Source organism: Cuculus canorus, chromosome 18 (assembly GCF_017976375.1).
Source record: "Cuculus canorus isolate bCucCan1 chromosome 18, bCucCan1.pri, whole genome shotgun sequence".
NCBI classification, from domain to species: domain Eukaryota; kingdom Metazoa; phylum Chordata; class Aves; order Cuculiformes; family Cuculidae; genus Cuculus; species Cuculus canorus.
Window position 1 is genome coordinate 12,831,787 of NC_071418.1, and position 25,943 is coordinate 12,857,729.

Sequence of the window (25,943 nt, forward strand, 5' to 3'; positions counted from 1 at the left end):
GATTGGTGTATTTGCTATACTTCTTTATTGCCTGCTTTTTCTTTTTACTAGGATACTTAGGGATACAAAACGCTTTTGTTGCTCTGTTCCAAAACTGAATTGTTCCTTTATTTTAATTGAGAGTTTTGTAAGATTAAAATAAACCTGTAAATATGAGTATTGTGCTTTATTGTAACGAGGAAAATTACTGTATTATGCTAGAGAATATACTCGCCTAAATTTTTTGCGGAACACAGTGTCGTGACTAACAGTGTAAAACGGTACTTGAGAGGGCTTTGGCAGTGCATGAACAGTGGAGTCATTTTTAACCTTGTTGGATCCTTACAGATCTCAGCCACAGTGGATTGGGAGACCATTATGAGAATTCCCACTGGGGACAGCAGCCCGCTTTCAGGAGTGAAGGCAACTGCAGCTGGGATAAAGTGATAATAGACAGGACTGACAAGGAAGCGTGGCCTTCCATTACCGGAGCTGAGACTGAGTCTGCCTCAGAATGTACTACAGACACTGACTCTGCCTCCAACTGTGGCTCAGAGAACAGTAGCATGGCTACAGGGAGTGCCCAAGGCAACTTCACTGGACATACAAAGAAAACTAATGGCAATAATGGCGCCAACGGAGCACTCGTCCAAAGCACTTCTAACCAGAGTGCCCTTGGAGCTGGTGGAGCAAACGGCAACGGCAACTCGGCCAGAGTGTGGGGTATGGCTGCGGGCTCCAGCTCTGGCCTAGCTCACTGCTCTGCCAGCGGCGGGGATGGAAAGATGGACAACATGATGGGAGATAGTAGAAGTCAGAACTGCTGGGGTGCTTCCAACTCGAATGCTGGCATTAATCTTAACCTTAATCCTAATGCCAATCCAGCTGCCTGGCCTGTACTTGGACATGAAGGAACTGTGGGAGCAGGCAACCCTTCCAGTATTTGCAGTCCGGTCAGTGCCATAGGTCAGAACATGGGCAACCAGAATGGGAACCCAACAGGCACCTTAGGTGCTTGGGGAAACTTGTTGCCGCAAGAGAGCACAGAACCACAAACGTCCACTTCTCAGAATGTGTCTTTCAGCGTACAACCTCAGAACCTTAACACTGATGGACCAAATAACACTAACCCCATGAACTCTTCACCAAACCCTATCAATGCAATGCAGACAAATGGACTGCCGAACTGGGGGATGGCTGTTGGTATGGGGGCCATCATCCCGCCCCACCTGCAAGGCCTTCCTGGTGCTAACGGAACATCAGTTTCTCAAGTCAGTGGGGGCAGTGGTGAAGGAATGGGCAGTTCAGTGTGGGGGATGTCCCCAGGTAATCCTGCCACAGGAAACAGTAATTCTGGGTTCAGTCAGGGGAATGGAGACACTGTGAACTCAGCGTTAAGTGCTAAACAAAATGGATCCAGCAGTGCTGTGCAAAAGGAAGGAAACGGAGCGAGCGCGTGGGATTCGGGGCCTCCTTCTGGTCCTGGGGTACTAGCGTGGGGCCGGGGCGGTGGCAATGGCGGTGTTGGTAGTATGCATTCTGGAGCTTGGGGCCACTCCAACCGTAACACCAGTAACGGTGTGAACAGTGAGTGGGGCAAAGCCCCAAACCAGCATTCCAATAGCGACATCAATGGGAAAGGATCAACAGGGTGGGATAGCTCTAGCATTACCAGTCCCAATCCTGCCATGCAGCAGGGCAATGAACAAATAAACTCTTGGGCCAAAGCTGCAGCATCTGGCACCACCGCTAGCGAAGGAAGTAATGACAGCGGTGGGAGTCAAAATGAAGGCAGTACTGGGAGGGAGGGGGCTGGAGAAGGCAGGAGGAGAGACAAAGGGATGATAGACCAAGGGCAGGTTCAGTTGCCAAGAAATGACCTTGACCCCAGGGTCCTGTCCAATACGGGGTGGGGACAGACCCCTGTAAAGCAAAACACTGCCTGGGAATTTGAAGAGTCCCCAAGGTCTGAACGAAAGAATGACAATGGAACAGAGGCCTGGGGTTGTGCAGCTACTCAGTCTTCAAACTCAGGGGGGAAGAACGATGGGTCCATCATGAACAGTACAAATACCTCTTCAGTATCTGGGTGGGTCAACTCTCCACCGGCAGCTGTTCCAACAAATACAGGTTGGGGAGACAATAACAACAAAGCACCAAATGGCCCAGCGGGGTGGGGAGAGTCAGCAAGCTCTACTACTGTTAATAATGCTGCTGCTGCCAAAAGTGGCCACGCTTGGACTGGGACCGCAAATCAGGAGGACAAATCGCCTACCTGGGGTGAACCTCAGAAACCCAAATCTCAAAACTGGGGAGATGGACAGAAATCAAATGCAAGCTGGACTTCAGGAGGTGGAGATTGGACAGATTCATCATCTGTTCCTGGACACTTGGGTGATGGGAAGAAAAATGGATCTGGATGGGATTCTGACAGTAGATCGGGGTCTGGTTGGAATGATTCCACAAGGTCTGGGACCAGTGGGTGGGGAAATGGCACAAACAGCAAGGCTAATACAGGTACAAGTTGGGGGGAATCTTTAAAGCTAGGCCCCCAACAAAATTGGGCTAATAAACCCCAGGACAACAATGTGAGTAACTGGGGAGGAGCTGCTTCTGTAAAACAGACGGGGTCGGGGTGGGTTGGTGGGCCAGTGCCAGCCAAACAAAAAGAGAACTGTGAGGCAACTGGCTGGGAAGAGCCATCTCCACCGTCCATTCGCCGCAAGATGGAAATCGATGATGGTACCTCAGCGTGGGGCGACCCAAATTACAACAACAACAAGACTGTAAACATGTGGGATAGAAATAATCCTATAATCCAGAGCAGTACCACAACCAATACCACCACCACTAGCACCATTATCAACTCAAATATGGTTGAACCTCAGCCGTCGCACCAGTCAAGTGCCCGCGAACCGTCCCCCCCGCTGCTTGGTCCAGGTATGAAAAGTTCTAGAATTTACTTTGTACTGGTACCGATTACTGAATGCCGTCTGCCCTGATCCATGTGTAGTTACTCATTAAAGATAGAAATCCTGTATTGAAGTCCTAGAATAAATTTATTCATTTACTCTGAAGCAGCGCTGACATCCTTTCTCAAGGAGGGAACCCATGGATCCTAAAACATGAGTTTCCACAGTGAATGTAAAGAAGCTTGAAACCGTCTCTGGTCAATAATGCCCTAGTCTCCAGAGATTGTTGGTCTGTATTTATTTTGGCAGCTCTTCCAGAGTTTACACAGCCGCTTCTTTTAATTCAGCTGTTGAGAGTTTGGGGTCCTTACGCTAAACTTTGTTTTCGTAAGTGTCTCCTGTTGCCACCTGCCTAGTCTTTGTTTCTTGCTTAGACATGATGGTCTCTGTTTCTTCTCTGCAAACCATATCTCTTGCAAGAGATGGTTTTAAACCGTTGCGTGAATCTGGGCTGCTGTTGTTTCTCTGTCTTCTGTTCACAGTCTTTTATGAATAACTGGTTCTCCTCCATACTTCAGGTCTCAAGCACGGGGAGTATTCTGGGCTTTTATGTGATTCTCATATAAATTGCAAGATGTTAATATTCAGGGTGGCTGCAGAAAGTTGTTTTAACTTGAGCTGTGTTCCAAAACCAAGTTTTTAGGGATCTAGGAGTTTTTCTAATGAAAGACAAGGTACTGTTGAAGACAAGCAATAAGGAATAAAAATGTTGAAAAATGAGAAAAATACTGAGGAGGGAGGTATTTAATAAAAAAGCCTGCTTAGCAGTGCTGCTCTAGATCTTGACCACAGGCTTCTCAAAATAAATCTAATTTTGCAGTGCTCTTTGAAATTCTTCATCTGATTTTTGTCTCCAAGTTTTTGTTTTGTCTTGGTCATGGCTAAATATTGACATTTTAACCATGCTTTTTCTCCATGTGGGATTTGTTCTACTTCTCTTATTTCCATCATTTTTCTCTTTGATGTTTTGAAATAATTCAAACTTGCTGTAATATCTGTGTAAAAATACTCTCATGTTCCTTGTTCTGGTCAAATGTTTTAACAGTGGAGAGTGTCTATTTTAATGAAATAACATGTGCTCCAGAAGGAGAAATCTTTACATAGATTTTTGCTTGGTCAGTGGAGGCATCATGAAAGGGGGTTTTTGATTTGGGTTTTGGGGAGGAGGTTTTTTTCATTAAGCTGATTTTTGGATGATTACATCTGTGCCTGCAAAATTGTTGCCATACAGCAATGTTTTGTTGCTGCTACTCAACTTATCTTCCACCTTACAAAAGAAAACTTACTTTTCTGAGTCCTTCAGGTTGTGAAAATGGAATTTAAAGCTGGTGTGGACCAACGGTGATTCCAGTTGAGAGCAGATGGTAGCAAAGGAAAGGTTTCTTTGAAGCAATATGTTTATGCAGTCAGAGAATTGCTTATGAGTTTGTAGCCATCCACGCAGGCCACCCCATGACTCAGTTAAAGTGTTGGTATTGTGTAGCTTGCCAAAGTCTTCATTAGGAAGATTCTAAGATACTAAAGCAAAGCCAACTCTCAGAATATACTTAAGAGAGCGTGCAAGAAAGAGGATAAATTGATTAAGAGTGAGGACAATTTAAAATGGTATCCTTGAGTTACTTTTGCCTGTGCCTGAGTGGGGCTGGTCTCACGCTTATCTTACCCATAGAGAGCATAAAAATGTAATTGTGAGCCTATTGCTTCCCTATGGAAAGTGCAGGAGATGAGTTTTTACGGCTACATCTAGCACATAGTGGCTGTAACGCAATGTCCCGTGGGTCTTTGTGGAAATACAGGCATACACATACAGGCATCTACAAACTATGTCCCATCTGGGAGAGCTAAAAGATGAGAAGCAAGTAATGAGCAGCTTCCCTCTGATACAGCAGGCAGGGCTTACAGTTTGCTGTTGTGCTGTGTAACCTTATTTCCTCCTACTCCAGTTCCCTGTCCCACTGGCTATGTGTTTCCAGCCTCTGCAGTATGGGACATAAGAATCCTGTAGCCAGGAGACTGCTGTAATCCAACAGTCATCCAACAACAGTTTGTTTCCATGTATAACATTTTCGTGCAAAGCATGGTTGTGTAATTCAAGGCTGTGCGGTAGGACTCAGGTTAAGTGCTTACCTAAAATCTTATAACATTTGACCTAAGTAATTACCACTGGGATTTTGTCTTCTGCATGGCTCATGACGTGCTTTGCCAGTCATTCTTATCATTCCTTATTATTTGGGAATATCGTGAATAAGGAACTCTGGATTGTATTCCTGTATTAGAAGGGAAGTCTGGCGTAGCTGCTGAGGGCACAGTCATGCATCCACGGTGCTGTACAGCTATTCTCCAACAAAGGAGTAGCAGTCTTTTTTGAGTTTATACAGTATTAGTCTAGAAACAGAAGCCAAGTTACAGTCTTGTTATTCAAGTTGTCACCCATCCCCAGAAGTTCTCAAAATTTTTGAATACAGAACTTGCAAGCTCTTGATGGGAAGCAGATGTCGGTTCACACTTGATGAAAATGCATAACACTCTCTTTCTTTTGGGGAAAAAAAAGAAGAGGGATAGATAACATGATAAATGCAATCCTTTCTGGTTACAGGAGCTTGCTCCCAAACCACTGCTGAGTTGTTTAGAAAGACAAGTAGAAAGCTAGTGGTTTGATCTAGATCCCAATTTTATCAAGATTACTTGTGCATAATACTTACTGTGATACAAAGGGAATAAGAAATGAGAAAAGGTTTTGCAAACAGGGATGATTGAAGGAGACATTTTGGGTCCCAAACAGCACCAAATCCTTCCTGCAAAGGCTGAGGAGTAGGATTGATGCTTTCCTGGTCCTATCAGTTTGGTAGAGACTGGCAGGGTTCCAACCACCAGCTGAGAAAAGCAACAACAAAAGATAAAATAGGCTTCCCTGTGGAGACTTCAGGTAGAAAATTAAGGTCTTTGTGGGTTCTAGAGAGTAAAGAGCTTAAGTTTTAAAAATCTGAACCAGGTCTAAGTTCTGAAAGCTTTGAACATCCCTCTGTTCCTTTTATAATCCAGTGCCATTGTCTCATTGCCAACTTACATGTCCTTAGTAGTGCATAATTTATGTGGAACAGACCATACAAGTGATACCTTTTCCTTACCTTGACCTTTCATAAGGGTGAGTTTGAATTCAGATCAGTTTGGGGCTCCGTTAGGATGCTCATGTGGGAGCCTAAAATCCTGTTGTGGGTGCTGGGCTCTAGTAGCCAGGTGCTGGGGACAGCCAGGTGGCTCCAGGAAACCTGTCCTCTGCCTTCACACAAGGCTGATCTCATTGCTAAAAGCTAAATAAGAGGTTCCCTAGTGCTGAGTAATGGAAGAAGCATGATGCTCCACCCCATCAACTGGTAATAGCTTTTAGGAGATGGGAATTGAAAGGTTAAAGGTTACAGGTGACTCTCTTACATCACTGCACGCACACACCCCCCCCCCCCCTTTTACACATGTACAGACACACACACACTCTCCCCAGCTGTTTTCTATTATCAGTAGACCAACTAGTGACTATTTAGTAAACGGTCTCATTTTTCTACCTAATTTCTTCCTTTTTCATCTACATAAGATTCTGATATTTTGGGGTTGCTGTGGTGTTTGTCATGAACCAAACAACTTCAAGGAAAACAGTTTCTGCCATCCAAATAGCTGTAGGGTTATTTTGAGGGAAAACAACTGCATCCTGCCACAGCTTAGTTAACATTTCACTTTCCCTTGAGGATTTCCTCTTGGCTAAGGCCCGATTTTAATTATGGTTTTATTTCTATAAAACAAAGCACTGCCAATGTGTCCATGTTTATTATTTACTGTAATCTTTTTGTTTCTTAGAATTCTTAACACTATTTAAAAACTGCAGTATTAATACCTCCTTTTCTTGCCAAAGAACCTTTTACTGATAGTTATTCCCTTGCAAAACAACCTTTGTGCAGATCTGGGCATTGTTTAAGTTATGGAGCTATTCTCAGGAAAGTCTAAGTGTATATTATTTTTCTAAAGAAAGCAGTGATGTTTCAGTGAGCAGAATTTTTGACAAGTTTAGGCAGATTCAGATTTCGAGGCCACCTTTGTGCCTGAACAGCTGTGTAAATGGGACTTAAAGGTAGGTTCATGCACTCGTCCAACCCGCTCTGATGCTGTTTGTGAGCTGCCTTTACAAATAGATGTATGATAGCACTGGGAGCACCGTGCTGCCGTAGTTGGGCTGTTGGGACTATAGATTCCTTGAGCTCCTCTTCCACCTGTGTCTCTTTCAAATATGAAGCGCGATGAGTTACTTTAAAAAACTTAGTTTAAAAACAGGAATCCTGGAGAACAGGCAGTAAGTATCTTCTTTGCCTCTCTCCTGTAGAATTCTGTGCCGTTCCTCCAAAATGTAGCTTTATTCACCTTCTTAAGTTTCTAAAAGAAAGTCATACGTAGTCATAAAGCACAGAGATAGTGACATTAAGAGAGCAGGTACTACAGAGCAGGGAACAGGTTTGTGATTGAGAGGTACTTTGGAATTACAAATGAATTTTTGCAGCCAAATTATTTCTGTGCAGCCTCCAGGTTTTAGTTACTGATTTCCTGCTCTTAATTTCATCCGTTAAGGTAGTTTTGAAAACTTAGTTGATGCATTTTGATTGCTTCTATGTACTTGCAAGTATTCTTTTTTAGTAAAGGCTGGCTCTATCATCACTGGTAATCCTGTATTATTTACTGCTCAGCGCATTTAAAGCACTTAACTCAAAATAACTTGGACATTACACATCCGTGGTCTTTACTCAATGTTGTTGAATTTCTAATGAAGAGAAACAGGACCAGTTCTTTTGGGTTTCGTACAACCTAGTACGCTTTGCCTTTTCAATGTATGAATTGTGCTTTAAGGTTGATTTCATAAATTGAATTACTTAGAGTTTCCAGTGTAAGCTGCATGAACTCAGGAAAATATTAGTATTCTGCACTCTCTCTATTTGTATTTGTATTCTGGTTGCTACTTTAGAGATGTTTTGTTTTCTGTTTCATTTGCCTGCGGTTAATCTTTTTCAGATGCCAGTACAATTAAATAGATGCAGTTGTCTGACAAGGTTGCCTCCTGAGTGGTGAGGCAGAAATTCAGATACAACATTCCTTAAATAAAGCTGGCTTAAAGCAAGAAAGCTTGAATAAGTCATTTTAGGTGCAACACCAAGAAAGCTGTCATGTTAAGTAGAGGTTCATTTCTCTACATACGAGTGTGTGTCTGTGAGTTTCCTTCCATCCATACCTTGAAGTAGCCAGGAATATAGAATCATAGAATAGTTAGAGTTGGAATGGACCTTAAAGATGATCTAGTTCCAACCCCCCTGCCATGGGCAAGGGATGTAAGATTGGGTGGTAGAGCTCAGAACACAGCATTTCTGTTTCAAATGGAAATCAATTTAATGGAAAGGAAATTTGGGGTTATTCTAGGCATATGTTTTAAAACACAACAAAGGTTGCTGGTAGAGAAGGAGCTTTATTAATCTGTGTGTCCTGAACATGTAGGTTTAGTTTTATGTCATATACACCTTTACCTTGATTGAGGAAATAGAGACTGAAATAAATGTGTAGTAAAGTAACATGGGAGTGGTGGATAGATAGGAGCCCATCTATTTGAAAAGAGTTTTTTTCTCTGCTAACCGGTGTTTGAGTTAGTGTTGATGGTGAGTGTTACCTGCAGTTTCTAGCAACAGAAATTCTGCTAAAATCAGTAGGTTCTGCAAAGACACCTAGCAAGAAGAAGTCTGCTAGATTTGCTGCTCAATCTAATGCTATTGCTTAGCTGGTTTAATACTTAATATTAATTTCCTGTGAAAAGAGGGCAAGTTCCTGAATTAGCAGCCTAATTAGCAATGGAATTTTTAAGCAGACTGAATTCCGCACTACTTTTTGAGATCTTGGTTGTCATGAAGTGTAATGCTTTTGTTATAATTGTAGAAAAACAGGCCAATGTCAGTTATATGTAAAACCTCTCTTTTCTTGCCTATTATTTGTCTATCTCTTCCGTAATTTTAAAGAGGTTCTTGAACTCCATCTCTGATTCAAATGTGTATCTTCAGAAACCCCCCCCCCCCCTCCCTTTTTTTAAGGGGTGGTAGTCATTGTAAATTCAATTTGTGCTTTTGCTATGTGGGTCAGTGTTGCTCTCACAGCGATGTGGCTATTCCTGGTGCATGTGACTTCAGTGCTAAAATGGGTGTTGTATGGATTTAAGCACATTACATCTAAGCCAAGCCCGACTCAGGCAGTTTCTTTATAATAATAAATAATATCCGTAGGAAAATTGTGGCTTCTACCTGCCATTCCTCACGTTTTGACTACAGATTCCAATTGTAGTCTTGTCTTTCTCTTGAAAAATAATATTTATTACAATGTAGAGACTCAGTGATGAAGGGGTGCATAAGGAACGCAATCAACCCTAAGCTGTAATAAAAGCTTTAAGGAATGCATTCAACATATATAATCCCTGTTGAAAGTCGTGACAAACAAATATCATCTTATTCGTATGGCATGAGAAAAGAGATTTGATGAATTGTAAATTGTTAAAAATCATTACAGTAGCTTAAAATCTTCCAGTGAAAAAAGGTCCAAATCAGGTTTGGGTCCTGGTCCCCTGAGTGCTCTTGCTGCTCCCTGGTGGGGCTGCTCAGAGAAGTCGTATTGGAAGCAACCAGGGACCAGGGTGATGCTCACGTGGCTGCCTGGCTGCTCCTGGCTACATTAAGAAATGTTCTTTCAGTCTTGACTACTTCATATTAGTCTTCAATTAAGAAAAAGACTTTTGAGACCAAATCGGAGGGATTATTTTAATGTGCTTAATTACAGTTACTGCATCTCCTGACTGGTTCATGCTTTTTGCAGACAAAGACTTTAATAAAATGTTCATCTTTGAAACTACTGAAAAAGAAATCGTTCCGTCTCGTCACTTTTCTCCTCTCCTTCCCCTGCTTCAGCAGGCTGGGGAGAAATGCCTACTGTCCACACCAAGACCGAAGCTTCTTGGGGAGAGCCGTCTTCCCCTTCTGCTGCAAGTCGATAATGGCACTTCGGCCTGGGGGAAGCCCCCCAGCAGTGGGTACAGGTGTGGGGAGATAATCCTGCCGAGCCAGCAGGGACGTATGGAAGAACAAACGCTCCAGCTGCTGCCCCAGCACTGTGCAAACCAGGTAGTGTGCATGGAGTCGCCGTTGTAAGAGGTTGGAAAAGGCGAAATGCGTTTGTTTTCTGCACAGTCTTTTTAAACAGCTTTTCTGTTTTTCTGTGCGTTCTACTCAGAGGCTGTCTTAATAATTTCATTCATTAGCTGTCTCAAAGCACTGATGTTCCACATACCAAATTCATACAAAAATATGAATATAGTGCATTGATCCAGCAAATTTCAAGGTATTCCATAGAGTATTCTTCTGTAATTCGAAAGCAATGTAGAAAAGGTGCAGGAAATTGTGAAACCGCAGAAGGATGTGAATAGTACTTATGCCTGAGTGCCTAAAAGAATCCTATGTTTGGATGAGAAGCGACTAATAGAATAATAAGATTGATTGTGGTAGGAAAAGGAATACATCAGAATGACTAGTCATAACCTCACTGGTTAAACTGAGGGAGTAGGTATCTTCAGCTGTTAAAACTGGAACATCCTGAACTATGTACTACTTCACAGTTCCTTGCTAGTGTTGTTTGATAAAAATCCTCTGTCTCTTTATGCCCTGAAGGCTAAAGCACTTGTTTTAGACCTGTGTTTTGGCCATGGAAGTCTTAAATTTCGCCCTGGCAGAATACTATACTGAGAGCTAGCAAGAAGGCCCAGAAAACCTAAAAGCTCTTAAGAGGAGTACTCCCTGCTTTAAACAGAGTAAGCAGAATAAATGGCATGTGGGGACACAACCTCATCACTGAATGCGTTCCTGGCAACCCACGTGCTCCCTTCAGATTCCATTCTTCTGAGAAGGGAATGACTTTCTAACTGTTCATGACCTTGAAGTTTGATTTTGTTCATCGGAAGAATGTGGCAGCTAAAATGGTGAGATTCATCGAAAGCAAAATAGGACTGAACAAGTGTGTGGTCATACTTTTGGTTCCTTGTTCGTAGGAGGCTGGAATGACCACGACCACAGCTCTCACTTGTTCAGAAAAAGGCAAGACTTGCTGTTGCTGGACTTTTTCTTCTGTAAAGTATTAAGAGAACTTTTCTTTTGTGCTAATTTCAAAGAAGGCATCCTTATCTTTTAATGCCACTTAAGTTACTTGATGAATCTCTTGACAGTGCTCAAATGTTGGCATACTGGGTATGGCATAGAAGGGTATTTCTGTAAAAGTTGCAGGAAATTGAGTAAGATCTTTTCTTCTCCCTCTTTCCTTTCCCTCCAGCTTCAAAATCTATGCAAGAAGGCTGGGGCAGTGGTGGGGATGAAGTGAATCTCAGTACTAGTCAGTGGGAAGATGAAGAAGGAGATATGTGGAATAATACTGCTTCACAAGAGAGCAGCTCCTCCTGTAATTCTTGGGGGAACGCCCCAAAGAAAGGACTTCAAAAGGTAAGACAAAAATAAAGGTACTCTCTAGAAGAGTGGAATTAGTGTAACAGTTCTAGAATAAGTTGTCACAAGCCTTTGTTACATTACACACCAACTCTTAAAGTAGACCTCTGACAGCGGAACGCAGCTTGCCACTACAGTGGTTCAAGTACAGCCTACCTGCTTACAGCCAAAAGTGGGAGATCTTTGACTCGAAACAGGTCAAATGCTTTGGGAGGTTTTCTTGTTGCTTTTGTTTTCTCCAAGTTTTACAAACTTCCATTAGAAGCTATTCTAAAGAAATTACAGTGTATTAACAGAAACAAAGTGTTATGGGGACTTTCACTTTTGATGGTGATAGCAAAGCAAACAGTACTTCGTGATGAAGTGGTTCAACAAAAAATAACCTGTTTTCTATTTGCAAAGATAATTCTAAGGTGTGTACTGGTATGAGAACAAAGCAAACTTGTGTTAATGCTGCACTCAACCGAGAACGTAGACAATTATAGATTTTTCCATTGCATGGTCTTTATTTCAGGACAAGGCCAGGCTGTAACATAAGGAAATTTGGAATGCTTTTAGCCAGTTTGTTTGTTATTCCATTAGCCAACAGTTAGGCCAGTGATTTGATCAAGTATGGTTGTTTCTTGTACTGTCCGCAGCCCAAAACAAATCCACGCTTGTCCCTTGGTACTTTCTGGAGAACTGAAAGGAAGAGACTTCTTAAGGATTTTGTGATAGAAAAGCTGCACAGAGATCTTTTAAAGGTGTTTATCTAGACGCTCTTGTTTGTTTTTAAGAAAATACACTGAGTAACATTCTTAACTTCAAGGTTGCAATCTTGGTTTTGGGAATGTTTTTCAGGAAGTGTTGTACTATCTCAGAATCTTTGATTTCATTATATGTTTCTGCCAAGGATTAAAATGAAATACTTAAATTGAAAGGTGGCTTTAATTCAGTGGTCGGCAGATCAAATACTAAATAATACACTGAACACCTCTTCAGCTGAAATAAAATCTATACACTCTGTGGGGGAAGAGAATCGTAGTTACATTGTTCGGAGGGTTCTTCAGTACTTTCTCAATTAATATACTAATACATCTTTCAGTAGCATGTGTTATTAATAAGAAAAACTTACCACTTATTTTATGTACATCTCACATCTTGGTGTGAATTTGGAAACTGGACAGTTAATGGATTCTCCCATTTATTTACTAAGGGCATGAAGACATCTAGCAAGCAAGATGAGGCCTGGATCATGAACCGCCTGATCAAACAGCTCACAGACATGGGCTTCCCTGTGAGTAGTGTTCACAGCTAGCACTCCTGTGCCTTGGGTTTCGTAGCCTGGAGTTCTTGCCTCTGATGTTTGAGACTGTAGCTACAAGAAGATCTTCGGTCTCTTCTTCCGCCTGGGGAGTAGTTCTGTTACCTGCATTTAGACATTTGCCCTAATTGCAGAAATGCACCCTAAGCTAGTAGAGTGCTCTCTGAGATTTTTTGATTAGATACTTTGTGTGATGACATTTGATCTTTTGAAGTTCAGAGTTTTACAGCTATAGATGTTACTTTGAGCTTCATAATAATTCTTCTCTTTTACCCCTTTTTTTATTAAACAGGTGAAATTAGAGTATAACTTGGTTTTTTGAGAGAAAGTCATGTCACAGTGATATTTAAGTTGTTCATAGAAAATGGGAAGAAATTTAAGTAGAACAGTATGGTTTGACCTTGTAGAACTGATACCTACTTGACAAACTGAAACTAATGGAATTGTTGTGGGAGTTGGTAAAAGCAGAAAAAAATGTGCTCAGACATTATTTCTGCTCATGAATAAATACTGAATCCAGTATTTGAGGTATAACTACTTTCTCAGTTTACTTTGAAATTGTGTAAGCATGATTACTTTTTCTCTTACCATAATCTGTATTTTTGACAGAGAGAGCCAGCGGAAGAGGCCTTGAAGAGCAACAATATGAATCTCGATCAGGCCATGAGTAAGTATATATGTAACTAGATTTTTTATTCTTTAAAATAACACAGAAACCATTTGTGATTCTTTCCAAGAGTTTGATCTTATCCAGATATATTCAGTGACGCTTACTTTCTTGGTTTTGTTTTTTTAAGCAAGACCTATTTCTCTGAACTACTGTTGACAAATTCACTGTCTTTGTGTCACCTTTTCCAATACATTTTGCCTTCCTGTGTAGGTGCTCTGCTGGAAAAGAAGGTGGAAATGGACAAGCGTGGAATGGGAGTGACCGACTATAATGGAATAGTCACCAAACCCCTTGGCTGCCGCCCACCACCAATCTCCAAAGAGTCTTCCATGGACCGCCCCACCTTCCTTGACAAGGTAAGTTCAGAAATAGGAATGTGATGTGCCAGTCAAAACTATACACGGTATAGAAACATTGATGGTTTCTACTGTCTGTTTAGAAAGCTGTAGAGAGAAATGTGACAGATAATTATGTGGTGCTTTATTCTTTTCCTTCTCTTTGTTAATCTTGTGGGGAATTTAGTCTGTGTGGAAAGGACCAATGATTTGATGCCCACATAGAAGTAAAAAACCATCATCTCCAGTGTTACGCTTGAAATTAAAACCTACCGAGGAGTCAGTAATGCAAGGGAACTAGAAATGGGAAAAAAGGAAACGGAGCGCAGAAAGCATTTTACTCTCTAAGAGTCCAAAGTGTCAGTGATCCTTGCCCAAAGTAATGATCAGGCAGGACAAAGGCCAAAATCTTCAAGAATTTAGGCTCCCAATTCCTGTTTTAGTTTTAAGTCCTTATAGATTTCGTTGAAAGTTCAGTAGTTAAATAGGAATGAGAGGCTGAGGTATTTTTGTTAAGTCAAAGAGCAGACACATAGAGCCATAAATAGCCGCTGCAATGAGCTTCATCACTTATGACAAATTTTCCAGCAGCATTTAATGACTGAGTAGAAGGGTACACAAGTTCTTGGTGTACAAGATTCAAAGTGCCTAAAGAAAAGGATGTAGGGAAAAGTGCAGCCAGATCTTCAATAGGTAAAGAGATTTATAAGCTGACAGGAAGTCCTACAAAGAGACCCACAAAATCACCCTTCCAAATTATTAGTGAGGAATGAACAGTCTCTGGTGCCGTTCTTTATTTCACATTTGAAGTGTTCACAAGGATGTGTGGGAAGTTCTGAGTGCAGAAATCAGTACTTCTCACAAACTGTGCTGAAACCAATTCATTTTACATAAGCTGTTTACAGGACGCGAGGCAGTAACGATACCTCAGCTTGTTAATGCATACTGCATTAAAAACTTTAGCGATCCTGAATAACAATTATCTTTCCAGTCCTCCACCCTGTGTCTTCTAATAGCTTGAACTATAGCATTATCCCTAGAGCTGTGGTTTGTGTTGTGACAGGCTCCCAGGTGTTGTGCTAAAAAACTGAGCGCGATGGTATGCAAGGACGTCTGATAGACACTGACCTTCTAATGACAGCTCTTGCTGCTTCTGCTGGCATCACAGGCTCAACAGTTTGCTGAGTTTTAGTGCTGGTACAATGCAAACTGTAAACAAGTACATTTGATTAAACACAAATGCATCTTGCATAATTATGGGTTGTTTATATTAATAAGGAAAAATTAGCATCTACATAAAATTTGCTTTAAAGGGTCCTTACCCACCAGAAGTTTTTGTGATGGTTCAAATGCTGCCATAGTGCTGGGTAATGCAGTGTTTTGGCAGTTTCTTCCAAAGATTATATGTTAGAGAACTGCTTTTCTCCTTTTGGGGGAGTAAGAACATTTGTTCTTCCGGGGCTCTCTACCTGTATGGGAATGTCATGGTGTCCATCATGATGTTGTTCCCTAAACCGGGCTAAACTGATGGAGTGTTTCCAACAATGTGAGGCTCAACGTGGCTCTTCCTTCTTCTTCTCTTCCTGCTACATCAAGTTCGTTCTTCACTATGGCAAATCAATTTGTTTATGGCAAACTTTAATGAAGATATTAGCTGAAAGATCTCTGTCTTGATGAAGGTCACAAAATTAATGAACACATGCCAGTTAACCTTTTCTAAGACAACAATATCTTGAACAGTAGAATTATTACCAGAGAGATGCATAATAAGAAGCATGATGCGTAATTTTGGAAACAGATGTTAAACACAACAATTGAGAAGGGAGTACTAAAATCATTAATTTTCATACAGCAAGTAAAATTTGTCAATCCAGGCATGATCTGTCACTGTGACACTACAAGAACGAAGGAACGAATCCCAAACTATATTTGTTAGCTATCTGAGTGTTGAGCAACTTGCTAAGTGAATTAAACAGATATAGTTCAACTCTGAAGAATAGCTATTTTTTCCAAACAAATTCTTTCCAGTGTTAAAGCTTGTGTTACCAGAGCAACTCCTCTTTTCCAAAACTTCTTTGCCCTTTGAAGTAGTATTTCAGAGCCTGAGCCTGGAGCTGCCTCACTTCCCGCTCAGGTCATCCTTGGTTGGTGAATAAGCCCTCTGCACAGCTGCACAAAGCACCCGCTGATGTTCCTTATTTTACTTACTCTCTTATCAAGTTATTATCATTTTGCTTGGCTTTGCTGTGTCTTCAATAACTGATAAAAGGTTCCTCTTCATGAAATTGTAAGCTGGGTTAGTGTGCTTATTGGTACCGCTCTTTCTCAGCGGATTCTCTTCTGTGATTTTTCTCCTCCATTTTGTCTGACACTTAAAGCTAGTACTCACTTTTTTTTTTTTTCTTTCAAATAACCATTCATTTGAGGAGGGAGCATTTCCAGCCCTGACATTTGCTTCTGGACCTGCTGAATTCCCTGTTCTCTCTGTATTAGTAATGGTTGGTGCAAGTAAACATCACCTTTGACTGTTTGCTTTCACTTGTTCCTCAACACTTGCTGCAGATGCTCTTTATTCTGTGTCACACCGAGTCAATCTTGGGACCTCAGTACTTTGTCAATTGTATCACTTCTCAGGATGTTATCTTGCCCTACAGCATCATGAAAGATTATCCAATGGCTTCGAGGTAATAAAGATCCAGCCTGCCAGTACCCTGGTTTGTGATCTCTGCCACATTATCTTACATTTGGTGGTGAACATGCTGTACGTAGGAATCAGGTTTGCTTGAAGATGTTACCCGATGTCTTCTGGAGCCATCAAGTCTGTAAGAAAAGCACGTAAGATTTTCCTTGAAGCATCTTGAAAAATATCAGAAATAAGCCCAGAGTGTTTCCAAGGGTCTTTTCTTAAAGTGTAGGGGTTTGGCTTGGGTGCTGCTTGGTTTGGCTTGAGCAGTGGGACTTGAGTCTGGTGTGTTCTCTGACTGCACCTCTTGAATGTTCTTCTAAGCTCAGCTAGTGGTTTGCTGATCTGCGCTGACTGCCCCATAATTGAAAATCTTGAACCATACAGAGGACATCACTTCATTTTTTAGCACAGTCAGATTGCAAGTGTTGAACTCTGGACCATTGTATTGGATTTATGTGATCATAAGTCAGGTCAGCTCTCCGAAGAGAAATAATATCAACTTGCTTTGGCATTAGTTCAAGTTTGCCTTCTATGGAGCTCCTGTTAGTTCCATGGCAGTCTCCTATTCCCTCCTGCTCTCCTGTCTTTATTTTTGTATGCTTTCTCCCACACTGTCAGCAGAGAGTCCCATCTTCCTTTTCCCTAATGCTGCCTCCAAACTTTATCCCAAATTCTTAAATGTGTAGGAGACTGAAACTCTTGTCTCACAGATTAAGTCTCCTTTTCACTACTGTCTCACTCATTTATCAGCTCCTCTTCCCTACTCTTGAGAAATCCAGCTCTACAAATCTTGATGCCTGTTGGCTGCAATCATGTTTTTCCAAAAATATTCTGACTACTTCCTTGTTTCTAATTCAAACAGAGTGTTTATTGGGTTTTACAGCCTCATCCTTCACATTCTGATCCCAGTTGTCTCTGCTGACTGTGATTGCTTTTTGTCTTTGGGATTACGAATGGGGTATTTTATTACACAGAAACACTCCTGTAGGCCTTGCAATTAGATGATGATCACTGGAATTTAAGGTTGATTTTAAATCATTCTTTCCTCCGTCTGGGCATCTGATGATCCAGCGATTGTTAATTTTTTGAACTTCCAAATTTTGAAACCTCTTCGATATTCCTGTGTTTTCAAAATTAAAGCCGCCAATGATGAGCCCTTCTTGGTGTGTTGCGTTTCCTGTAAGCTTCTTTTGCCTGTACCTAACGCAGGTCAGATTTGAAGAGACCTTATTTTGAGGTGACATTTTGTTACTTTAACTGCCTCTCTTGAAAAAGTTTTTTTTATGTTTTAAGAAGTTATTAATGTGTATTTTCCACGAACTGCTTATGTAACTGACTTTGTATAAAGACCTCTGGTAAATTCATCAGTCTCGCATCTGTTGGTCAGGACATTTTAATTCATGGAGTGGCAGTTGTTGGCAAGTGACTGCTGAAATGTCCAGGAACCCTCTGCTAAATTGTCCATATCTGACAAAGATAAAAAGTCTTTGAGTGATGCTGCTTGCCTTCTACCATATTTGGTACGTGAGACTATTGTGAGGGACTTCCCAAAGTCCTGGAACTAACATACTGTTGAGCATCAGTGGTGAGCTTGGTGTTGAATAACTGTAGAAGGAAATCATAGAATCGTGGAATCATTAAGGTTGGGAGAGACCATCGAGTCTAACCATCAGCCCAACAGCACTGTGCCTACTAAGCTGTGTCCCCAAGTGCTATGTCTACAACACACGTTTTGAATACCTCCAGGGAAGAAGACTCCACCACTTCCCTGGGCAGCCTGTTCCAATATTTGACCACTTTTTCTTTTGAAAATAGTCCTAGCAGTAGAATTCTACAGTTGCGTTGAGTCCCTTTAAAGAAGTTAAAAGCAGGGCTGGGTTGAGCACTATTTTGACGATTCATATGTAGGGGATTTATTTAATTAATTAGCCTGAGGGAGAAACGTAACATAAATTTCTAAGAGAACCACTGAAGAGGAAAGGCTGGGTAGAAAAGATTATTCTTCAGGAAACAATTATTACATAAAAATCCTGCAAAATAATGGATCACAAACTGTTGCCAGCAGTAAAGGTATTACCTAGTCGAGGTTGAGAATGGCTGAGGAGTACTTCATGTTGACTGGCTTCATACTTCATGTGAAATGAATTGATTTCAGCTCCACTTACAGAACATGGATTTGTGTGGCACAGTTGGCACCTTACATTGAGTTCAAATTAAAAACATAGAACGAAGTGAATGCAAGGGATGTGTTTTAAACTTGTTACAAGACGTGTTTGCTGCACTTCAGCCATGGAACAAACACTCATCAAGGTGGCCTTGCAGCAAGAGTCTGCCTCCTCTGGAAATTAGATGCCTGAACCTCCAGTGTGGCTTGTCATGCACTGTCCCTGGCACTGCCTGCTTCCCAAATGAGAAAAAATCATGTCATTGAGAAAATCCTTGAATAAATTGGGGCAGTATTGCGTTTGGTCTTTCATGGTCAGTAGGTCTGTACACGTAGGAAACAGTGGCATCTGAAGGAGAGCACGCAGGAAAGCTTGAAATGATTTTCACTTTTAAAGGGGGAAGGGTAGAATTGTAAACACATGTCTGTGATCTAAGGAGAGGAATCCTTGAACCTGTTACTGTCATGCAAGCTGCAGTTGTTTGTGGAGTGTGACTGATGTCCAGTAGAATGTAAAATATCTTGAGCTGAAAGGCCTTGGGGATATCATTAGAAAATGTCAGTGTCCCCCTCAGGACAGTCAGATAGCATGTCAAGTGTCACTGTGCTGATAGGGAAGAAACTTTTTCTTCGCATCAAAGGAGAGCTGTTGAAAATGCATTTTTCAGGATTAACTTAGCACATAAAATTTACTGAGCATGCTTGCTGCATTAGGTCATTTGTTTGGGTATCTGGAGAGCAGACTGGGCTGCTTTTTTTAACAAAGGAGGTTTATCAGTTTCTCGCTGTCTTCTGGGGCATTGAATTTATTGGTTGAAATAATCTAGCTCTTCACCTATTTAAAAGCCTTTCTTTTCAATGAATATATTCTCTGAAAAACACCAGTCTGGCACATTGCAAATTAAATATTTTTCACTCTGGCTGTTTTTGGAGCTCTACTTTGTACACAGTGTTATTTGATCATGCTTTTGCCGCAGGCTTCCCAGACATCAAAGCACAGTTTGAGATAGAATTTGGTACCCCACTGTAATACTAGCTAGATATCTACCTGTTTGGGAATTCTATGATTTATTTTTTTTTTCTGACTTGTTGTTTGCCCCCCGTGAGGGCTGCTGTCTGTGTATTGTAGCCATGTTCAGCCATGGTTCCTTTTAGCCCGGTCATCAGAGGGGACTCCTTGTGTCTTGCTAAAATCTGCCTCCTCCTGGGGGATGTTCAGGTTCGCAGTGTCTTTCCTAGGGAGGCTGTGCAGATAACATTATCATTATTGGTTTTAAGTATTTTGGTGTTCATTGTGAGCATTAGAGTGTAGTGTTTCATAGTGGGTATTAATAACTCAGTGCTATGTGAATATTAAAGGACTCCTGTGTCTCAGTCAGGAAAGGGGATTAACGCAAAAATGCTTTTTTAAGAGCAGAGCTATGATGTGGGACCAAACACAGACTGTTGTCAGAGAAGTTGATCTGGCCTTCCCTAAGTTCTGGGTTAGCACAAGTGATGTGTCATGTGACTGTGCTCCCCTGCTGAGAGCTTAACAAACTCACAGACACTTCCCTGAGATGTGCTGGGTCTCTTCCCTTTCCACCCTTCGATCTGATACAGGAGAGAGGACAAAATCTAAAGGGGGAGGAGGAGATGGCCGCATGATAGCTCTGCGATCGATTGCTAGAATCCCTCCTTTCCTTCTGGAGAGGTGGTTAGGGGTGATTGTACATTTGTGGATTAAGTGTAACAAAGTAAAAAAAAAAAAACAGTACCTTAATCCTCTTTCTCTCTCTCTTCTCCCTTCACTCCATGCTTTTCATTCCTGTTACTCATATCTTTTTTTTAAAACTATTTTTCTTCATCCATGCCCTTCTATATTTCCATGGACACTGTTTTGTGTGCTCTCTGCTCCTGGGCACCGCACACAGCTCACCCTTTCTTTCTCCAATCAGGATGGCGGCCTAGTGGAAGAGCCCACTACTTCACCATTTTTGCCTTCACCAAGCCTGAAGCTCCCCCTTTCAAACAGTGCACTCCCTAATCAGACCCTGGGTGGGATTGCCTCAGGGCTGGGCATGCAAAACTTGAATTCTTCTAGACAGGTAAGGCTGCTGGGGGAGATGCCAAGTTAAATTTCATCTCTCTTGGACTCATCGCTTCCCCAAGGGAAACAGTTATTTAAACTGAAAGTGCGTGCAACATCTTTGTTCACGTGAAATATCAGTGAAGAAACTACCTGCTGTGTAAATGTTTCACATTATAGGACATAAAACAACTGCTTAATTGTAGTTAGCCTGCTAATTACACATATCCATTGAGGAGAGACTGTAGTGTTATGGATTTACACCAGTGAACCCTGGTACAGCTCTGCCTCGATTGATATGAGGTTTCTCTTTTGAGGCGTTGTGAATTGTCGCAGACTCTAAAGCAGAGACGTCGCTCTAATTCATCTTTCCTGGCTGGTGCAATTATTCAGTGATGAGATGGGAGGGAAGTGATGGGAGCTTTTTTATTCCTGCTGTAAGTGTCAGGACAGCTCATAGCTTTGACAGGTGCCAAGAAAGAAACTGCACTTCTAGCACCTCTGGTCAAATGGAGCGTTGTGACAAGAGGGATGCTTTGGCCCCTGGGTAGAACGTGCTGAAAAGGAAAGGAGATGGAGGGGGAAGATCGGTAAACACCACGAGACTGAGAGATCATGAACTGCTTTTGGTTATGGAAGGGTTATATTTGCCATATAGAGTGAAGTTTCAGCAATGATAAGAACTAAGAACACAGAAAACCTCTCTATACAGTCATTCTATGGTGGCTTTTGTTACGTACATTCTTTTCAAGTTAATTTTCTGAAGGCAAAACTTGCCCGGCACTTGCAACCCCTTAAGCGTATCTTTCAGTAGAGGAGACCGCACAAATAGCCTGTCTATTTTCAGTAGCTTTGTAAACTGACTAAGTATAGAACCTGGGATTCGGATGCTGAGAGTTGAATGACTCCATTCTCCTATCCCTTGTTACACAAATGCAAACACTTTTGGCGAATACTTCTCATTGTTCATCTTGTGACCCTCTAGGGTTATGCATCCTTATAAAAGTGATTTCAACTTCAGGTGCCTTTTTGTTCAGGCATGTGTACAAAGTTTTGGAGGTTCAGGATGTTGCACACGTGGTGATCTTTGCCATGCCTGATCCTAAACCCGATTGTCAATACAGTCTTTATGTGCTGGTTTCTTTATCCGTGCCTGTCATAATCTCTGAGGATGAAGACTGCACACATAAGTAACTCCAGGTTACGTGTTGAGTGATGTCTTTAAGTGCCAATGGCTTTTTCGTCCCGCTGTAGATACCAAGTGGCAATCTGGGTATGTTTGGCAATAGCGGAGCAGCACAAGCCAGGACCATGCAACAGCCGCAGCAACCGCCAGTGCAACCTCTTAATTCATCCCAGCCTAGTCTTCGTGCTCAAGTGCCTCAGTTTCTATCCCCTCAGGTTAGGCAACACTTTCCACTCATGAGTTTTCCCTTTCCCTGGAACTCTCCCATATGCACTCTCCTCTCCATGTGCATGTGGTCATGCTCCCGAGGCTTTGCAGCTACTGGATGTGTCTGTGTTCATTTATTGAACCAGCCAGTAAGCGTGTTACACGGGTTAGGGGTACTCGCGTCTGTATTCTGTCTGTTACCTTTGTGGGCACATTCTTGTGTTCCTGTTTGCAGACAGCAGCATTTCTAGAGAGCCGAGGAGTTTGTTCTCAGCTCTTTGCCTATAAATGGATGCTTGAGTGCAGTTATTAAGATTTGTATTAGAGCCTCTTAATTTTTTGGTCATTCATAGTAACTACTTCTCGTAATAGTAATATTTTCCAGCTGATGTCTTGTGATTCATATTAATGGCTTATGCAGTTGCCAGTGTTAAAAGTAAATGCACAACGTTTAATACACTGCTCACACTGCTCTTTTTTAGGTTCAAGCACAGCTTTTGCAGTTTGCAGCAAAAAACATTGGTCTCAGCCCTGCACAGTTAACCTCGCCAATTAATAATCCTCAGCATATGACGATGTTGAACCAGCTCTATCAGCTGCAGCTGGTAAGTTAAAAGACATGGCAAATAAGCTCTAAATCAGAATTGAAGGCATGAAGATAAAATAAGAGAATGTCTCGCTAAAGTTTTAAATGGACATGACAGATCTTTAAAACAATCAGATGCTGATTTCTTTGGTAGAATTTCTTTTTAAAGAAATAAAAATATGGTGTTTGCCTCAGGCTTTATAAATAGTCATTTGTGGAATAATTATTCTTTTCAGCTGATTAGTGGAACTAAAAAGTCAGTTGTCTTCTTACTGGTATGAGTAACATCGTATGTTCTCAAACAGCGCTAATCTGTGTATTATCTGCCAACGTACGCAGCTGAGTGACCAACTGGGGATTTGGGTCACAGCATAATGAGAGAGAAATCTCAGCAGTGCTGGTCACCTGAGTTACCTGGAGAACTTCCTTCAGTTGCCTCACTAAATAATAATGTGTATGGTAAATTTCCTATAATTAATGTTATGTATATAAGAACTACTTGGTTTTGAAAACTTGGGTAATTGTGCTATATTTGCTGCAAATTTTCTGCATGTGTATATGAAAATAATTAACTCAGTCTTATTTTAAAAATAGGTACTGCTAACAGGAAGTCAGCATTTGCTAGGATTAAGTGTAAAATCGATGATAACAAACTAGCTTAGTTGCTGATCTTAATGTGTTAAACAAACCCTTATCAGGGACAGTGTTTGGTATTATTGTTCATTCCTGGTTATGCTTCCTAGTTGTGAGGACCGCAGTGTTGATCTCGTGCTGTGGTAATAATCAAACAGTACCTTGCTGCTTGAAAAATATCTGTGCAGAGGTTCTTTGGACATCAAATTCACATGTTTCAGATAAACAGCTTGCATAAAACCCAAACATCACCACCCAGTTAACTACATGAAAATTTTGGAATTTTTCTGGACTAAAGTAGCACAACCGATTAAATACAGTGTTTTCAGAATTCAAAATGGCCAAACCAAAAATAACTATTGTTATTTATCCTCTTTGCATATTATAAACTTCTATTTTAATTTTTGCTTTGTGCTACATTTTTCTCAGGGAAAAAAAAGGTTTCTATCTTTAATCACCATTATTGCTCACAAAATTAATCATTATTTTTTTAATTGATGCGTTTGGTTTAAAACAAACAAACACTTAAAAAATGTAGTATCAAATATGTTTGTAACAGGATTGTTACTTTTGCTTCATTGACCGCTTTCACTAAACCCTGATGTTTCTGTCATTTCTATTCTATAACATACAAGAGCAGTTCAGGCAAGCTCGTTGGGCTTATTGTGTATGCTTGGACCTCTGACCTCTGTTTCTGTCCTGTAGGCGTACCAACGTTTACAAATCCAGCAGCAGATGTTACAGGCTCAGCGTAACGTTTCCGGACCCATGAGACAACAGGAGCAGCAAGTAGGTTTGCCAGTTAAGCCTTACCAGTAGAGTTTGGTTTCAATAGCTTAATGAGATTGTGCTGTATTATACCTGAGCAGCAGAAGCATCCTTAGAAACAGGGACATAGTATTGAAAAGGAAAGAGTATTGGAGAAATAAAGCTGTTTCGCACTATTCAGTGATTGGAGGAAAGCTCGTCAACCTTTAATACAGCCAGGTTTTATTTGTTATTTGTAAAGAGATCTATTGTCTTATTTCACTGTAGAGAAAGGCACAAGAATTCTGATGTCTTTTTGTTCAACTGAGCACTTATTGATTCTCTGTCTCTCCAGGTTGCACGTACAATCAATAACATGCAGCAGCAGATCCAGCAGCACCAGCGCCAGCTGGCCCAGGCCCTGCTGATGAAGCAGCAGCCTCCCCCTCCACATCTATCTTTGCACCCCTCTGCAGGCAAATCAGCCATGGATAGCTTTTCACCCCATCCCCAGGCTCCCGGCCTTCCTGACCTGCAGACCAAAGAGCAACAGTCTTCACCGAACACCTTTGCTCCTTACCCTCTTGGTAAGTGTCCTTTGTTAAAACAGTTTTATGTGCAAAAGACAGAGGGAGTCATTTCATTATTTAAGCATTCAAATATTTTGCTGCACAATATAATAAATACAGAAATACAAAAGATGTGTTTATTAAATAACGTTGAAATGCCTCAACAAGATCATGGTGCAACGTGCCCATCTGGTAGCTCTTCAGGGAGGCTGTATTTGCTCATTTGTGCTCTGCCTGCAAATATCAGAACAGAAGATTTGCTTAATTAACTATCTACGTATGTTGCTATTTATGAACTAAATATATATTAACAGCATCATGTTGTAAAATGCACGAGTGTCATATGGATAAACAGGAATATCATCTTAAAGTGATGCAAAGTCATCTTTCCACTCTAATCAGCACTGGTAAGGCATCAGTTTTAGTGTGTTTCAAGAAAGAAATAGATCAGTTTGAAGGAATGCAGAAAGTGTATTGTGCAAATGATTAGATGTTTCTAAAACATGACTGCTAAGGAAAAATGAAATCCTGTGCTCACTTCAATCTAAAGAGAAGACTTAAGAGACAGGCAGGAATCTTCAGAAATGTAAAAGATAGCTTCAAAGAAGTTTTCCGGCATGTGGCGTGCAAGAGGTAGCAAACTTTTGCTGTCTGAAAGGAGATCTAGTTAAACATTAAGGATCGCTTATTTGCTTTTAGCAGAGTACTGGAATAAATTATCTGGGAAGTTTCTGAGATCATCTTCACTGTCACTTTGTGGTAGGTTAGACATAGCTCTGCCAGATGTGATTGATGTCAAAATAATCGTTTCAGCCTTTAGACAGGGTGAACAGATCAACCTTTCAGACCTGTTTCCTGTAGTTGTTTGATGTATGCTACCGGCTTCATTTATAACATAAAGGAATTAATTTAATCTCCCTGTGACTCTCTTTATGCTGTGTGCAATAGAATTGCCAAGCTTTATCTCCCATGCAGCAGTTAAGGAGGCACTTCTGGCTGCTGTGGTGAGCTGGTACAGCAGGGAGCATCAGGAGGCAAAAGAATTCATGAATTAAAGGCCTAAGTCTAAGAGGTTGTTACCGTATCTCAGCTTCCTGTGATATACTGACATTGAGGATTGTATATCAAAAAATACTCAGATTTGTGTCACAGAAGAGTGTCAGAATTATTCCCTAAATATAGTCTGAGTGGTTTTGTTCTGTGTATACAATGCCTGCTCTGATGAATAGCATTCGTGTTTGTATGATCTATCCATTAGTTGGTTGATTGGGATTTCTAAAATG

The 25,943-nt window shown here is 41.2% G+C and overlaps 1 protein-coding gene across 1 annotated transcript in view; it reads left to right on the forward strand.

Moving 5' to 3' along the window:
* Nucleotides 1-327: 327 nt before the first annotated feature.
* Nucleotides 328-25,943, forward strand: part of TNRC6C (trinucleotide repeat containing adaptor 6C) — a 39,907-nt gene continuing 14,291 nt past the window's right edge. The window contains 13 exon segments of the mRNA XM_054083584.1: nucleotides 328-2,919; nucleotides 9,926-10,002; nucleotides 10,004-10,048; nucleotides 10,051-10,138; nucleotides 11,337-11,503; nucleotides 12,702-12,782; nucleotides 13,419-13,476; nucleotides 13,690-13,835; nucleotides 20,578-20,751; nucleotides 21,987-22,133; nucleotides 22,608-22,730; nucleotides 24,050-24,133; nucleotides 24,447-24,678. Of these exon segments, the coding sequence (XP_053939559.1) occupies nucleotides 546-2,919; nucleotides 9,926-10,002; nucleotides 10,004-10,048; nucleotides 10,051-10,138; nucleotides 11,337-11,503; nucleotides 12,702-12,782; nucleotides 13,419-13,476; nucleotides 13,690-13,835; nucleotides 20,578-20,751; nucleotides 21,987-22,133; nucleotides 22,608-22,730; nucleotides 24,050-24,133; nucleotides 24,447-24,678 (3,796 nt within the window). The 5' untranslated portion in view covers nucleotides 328-545.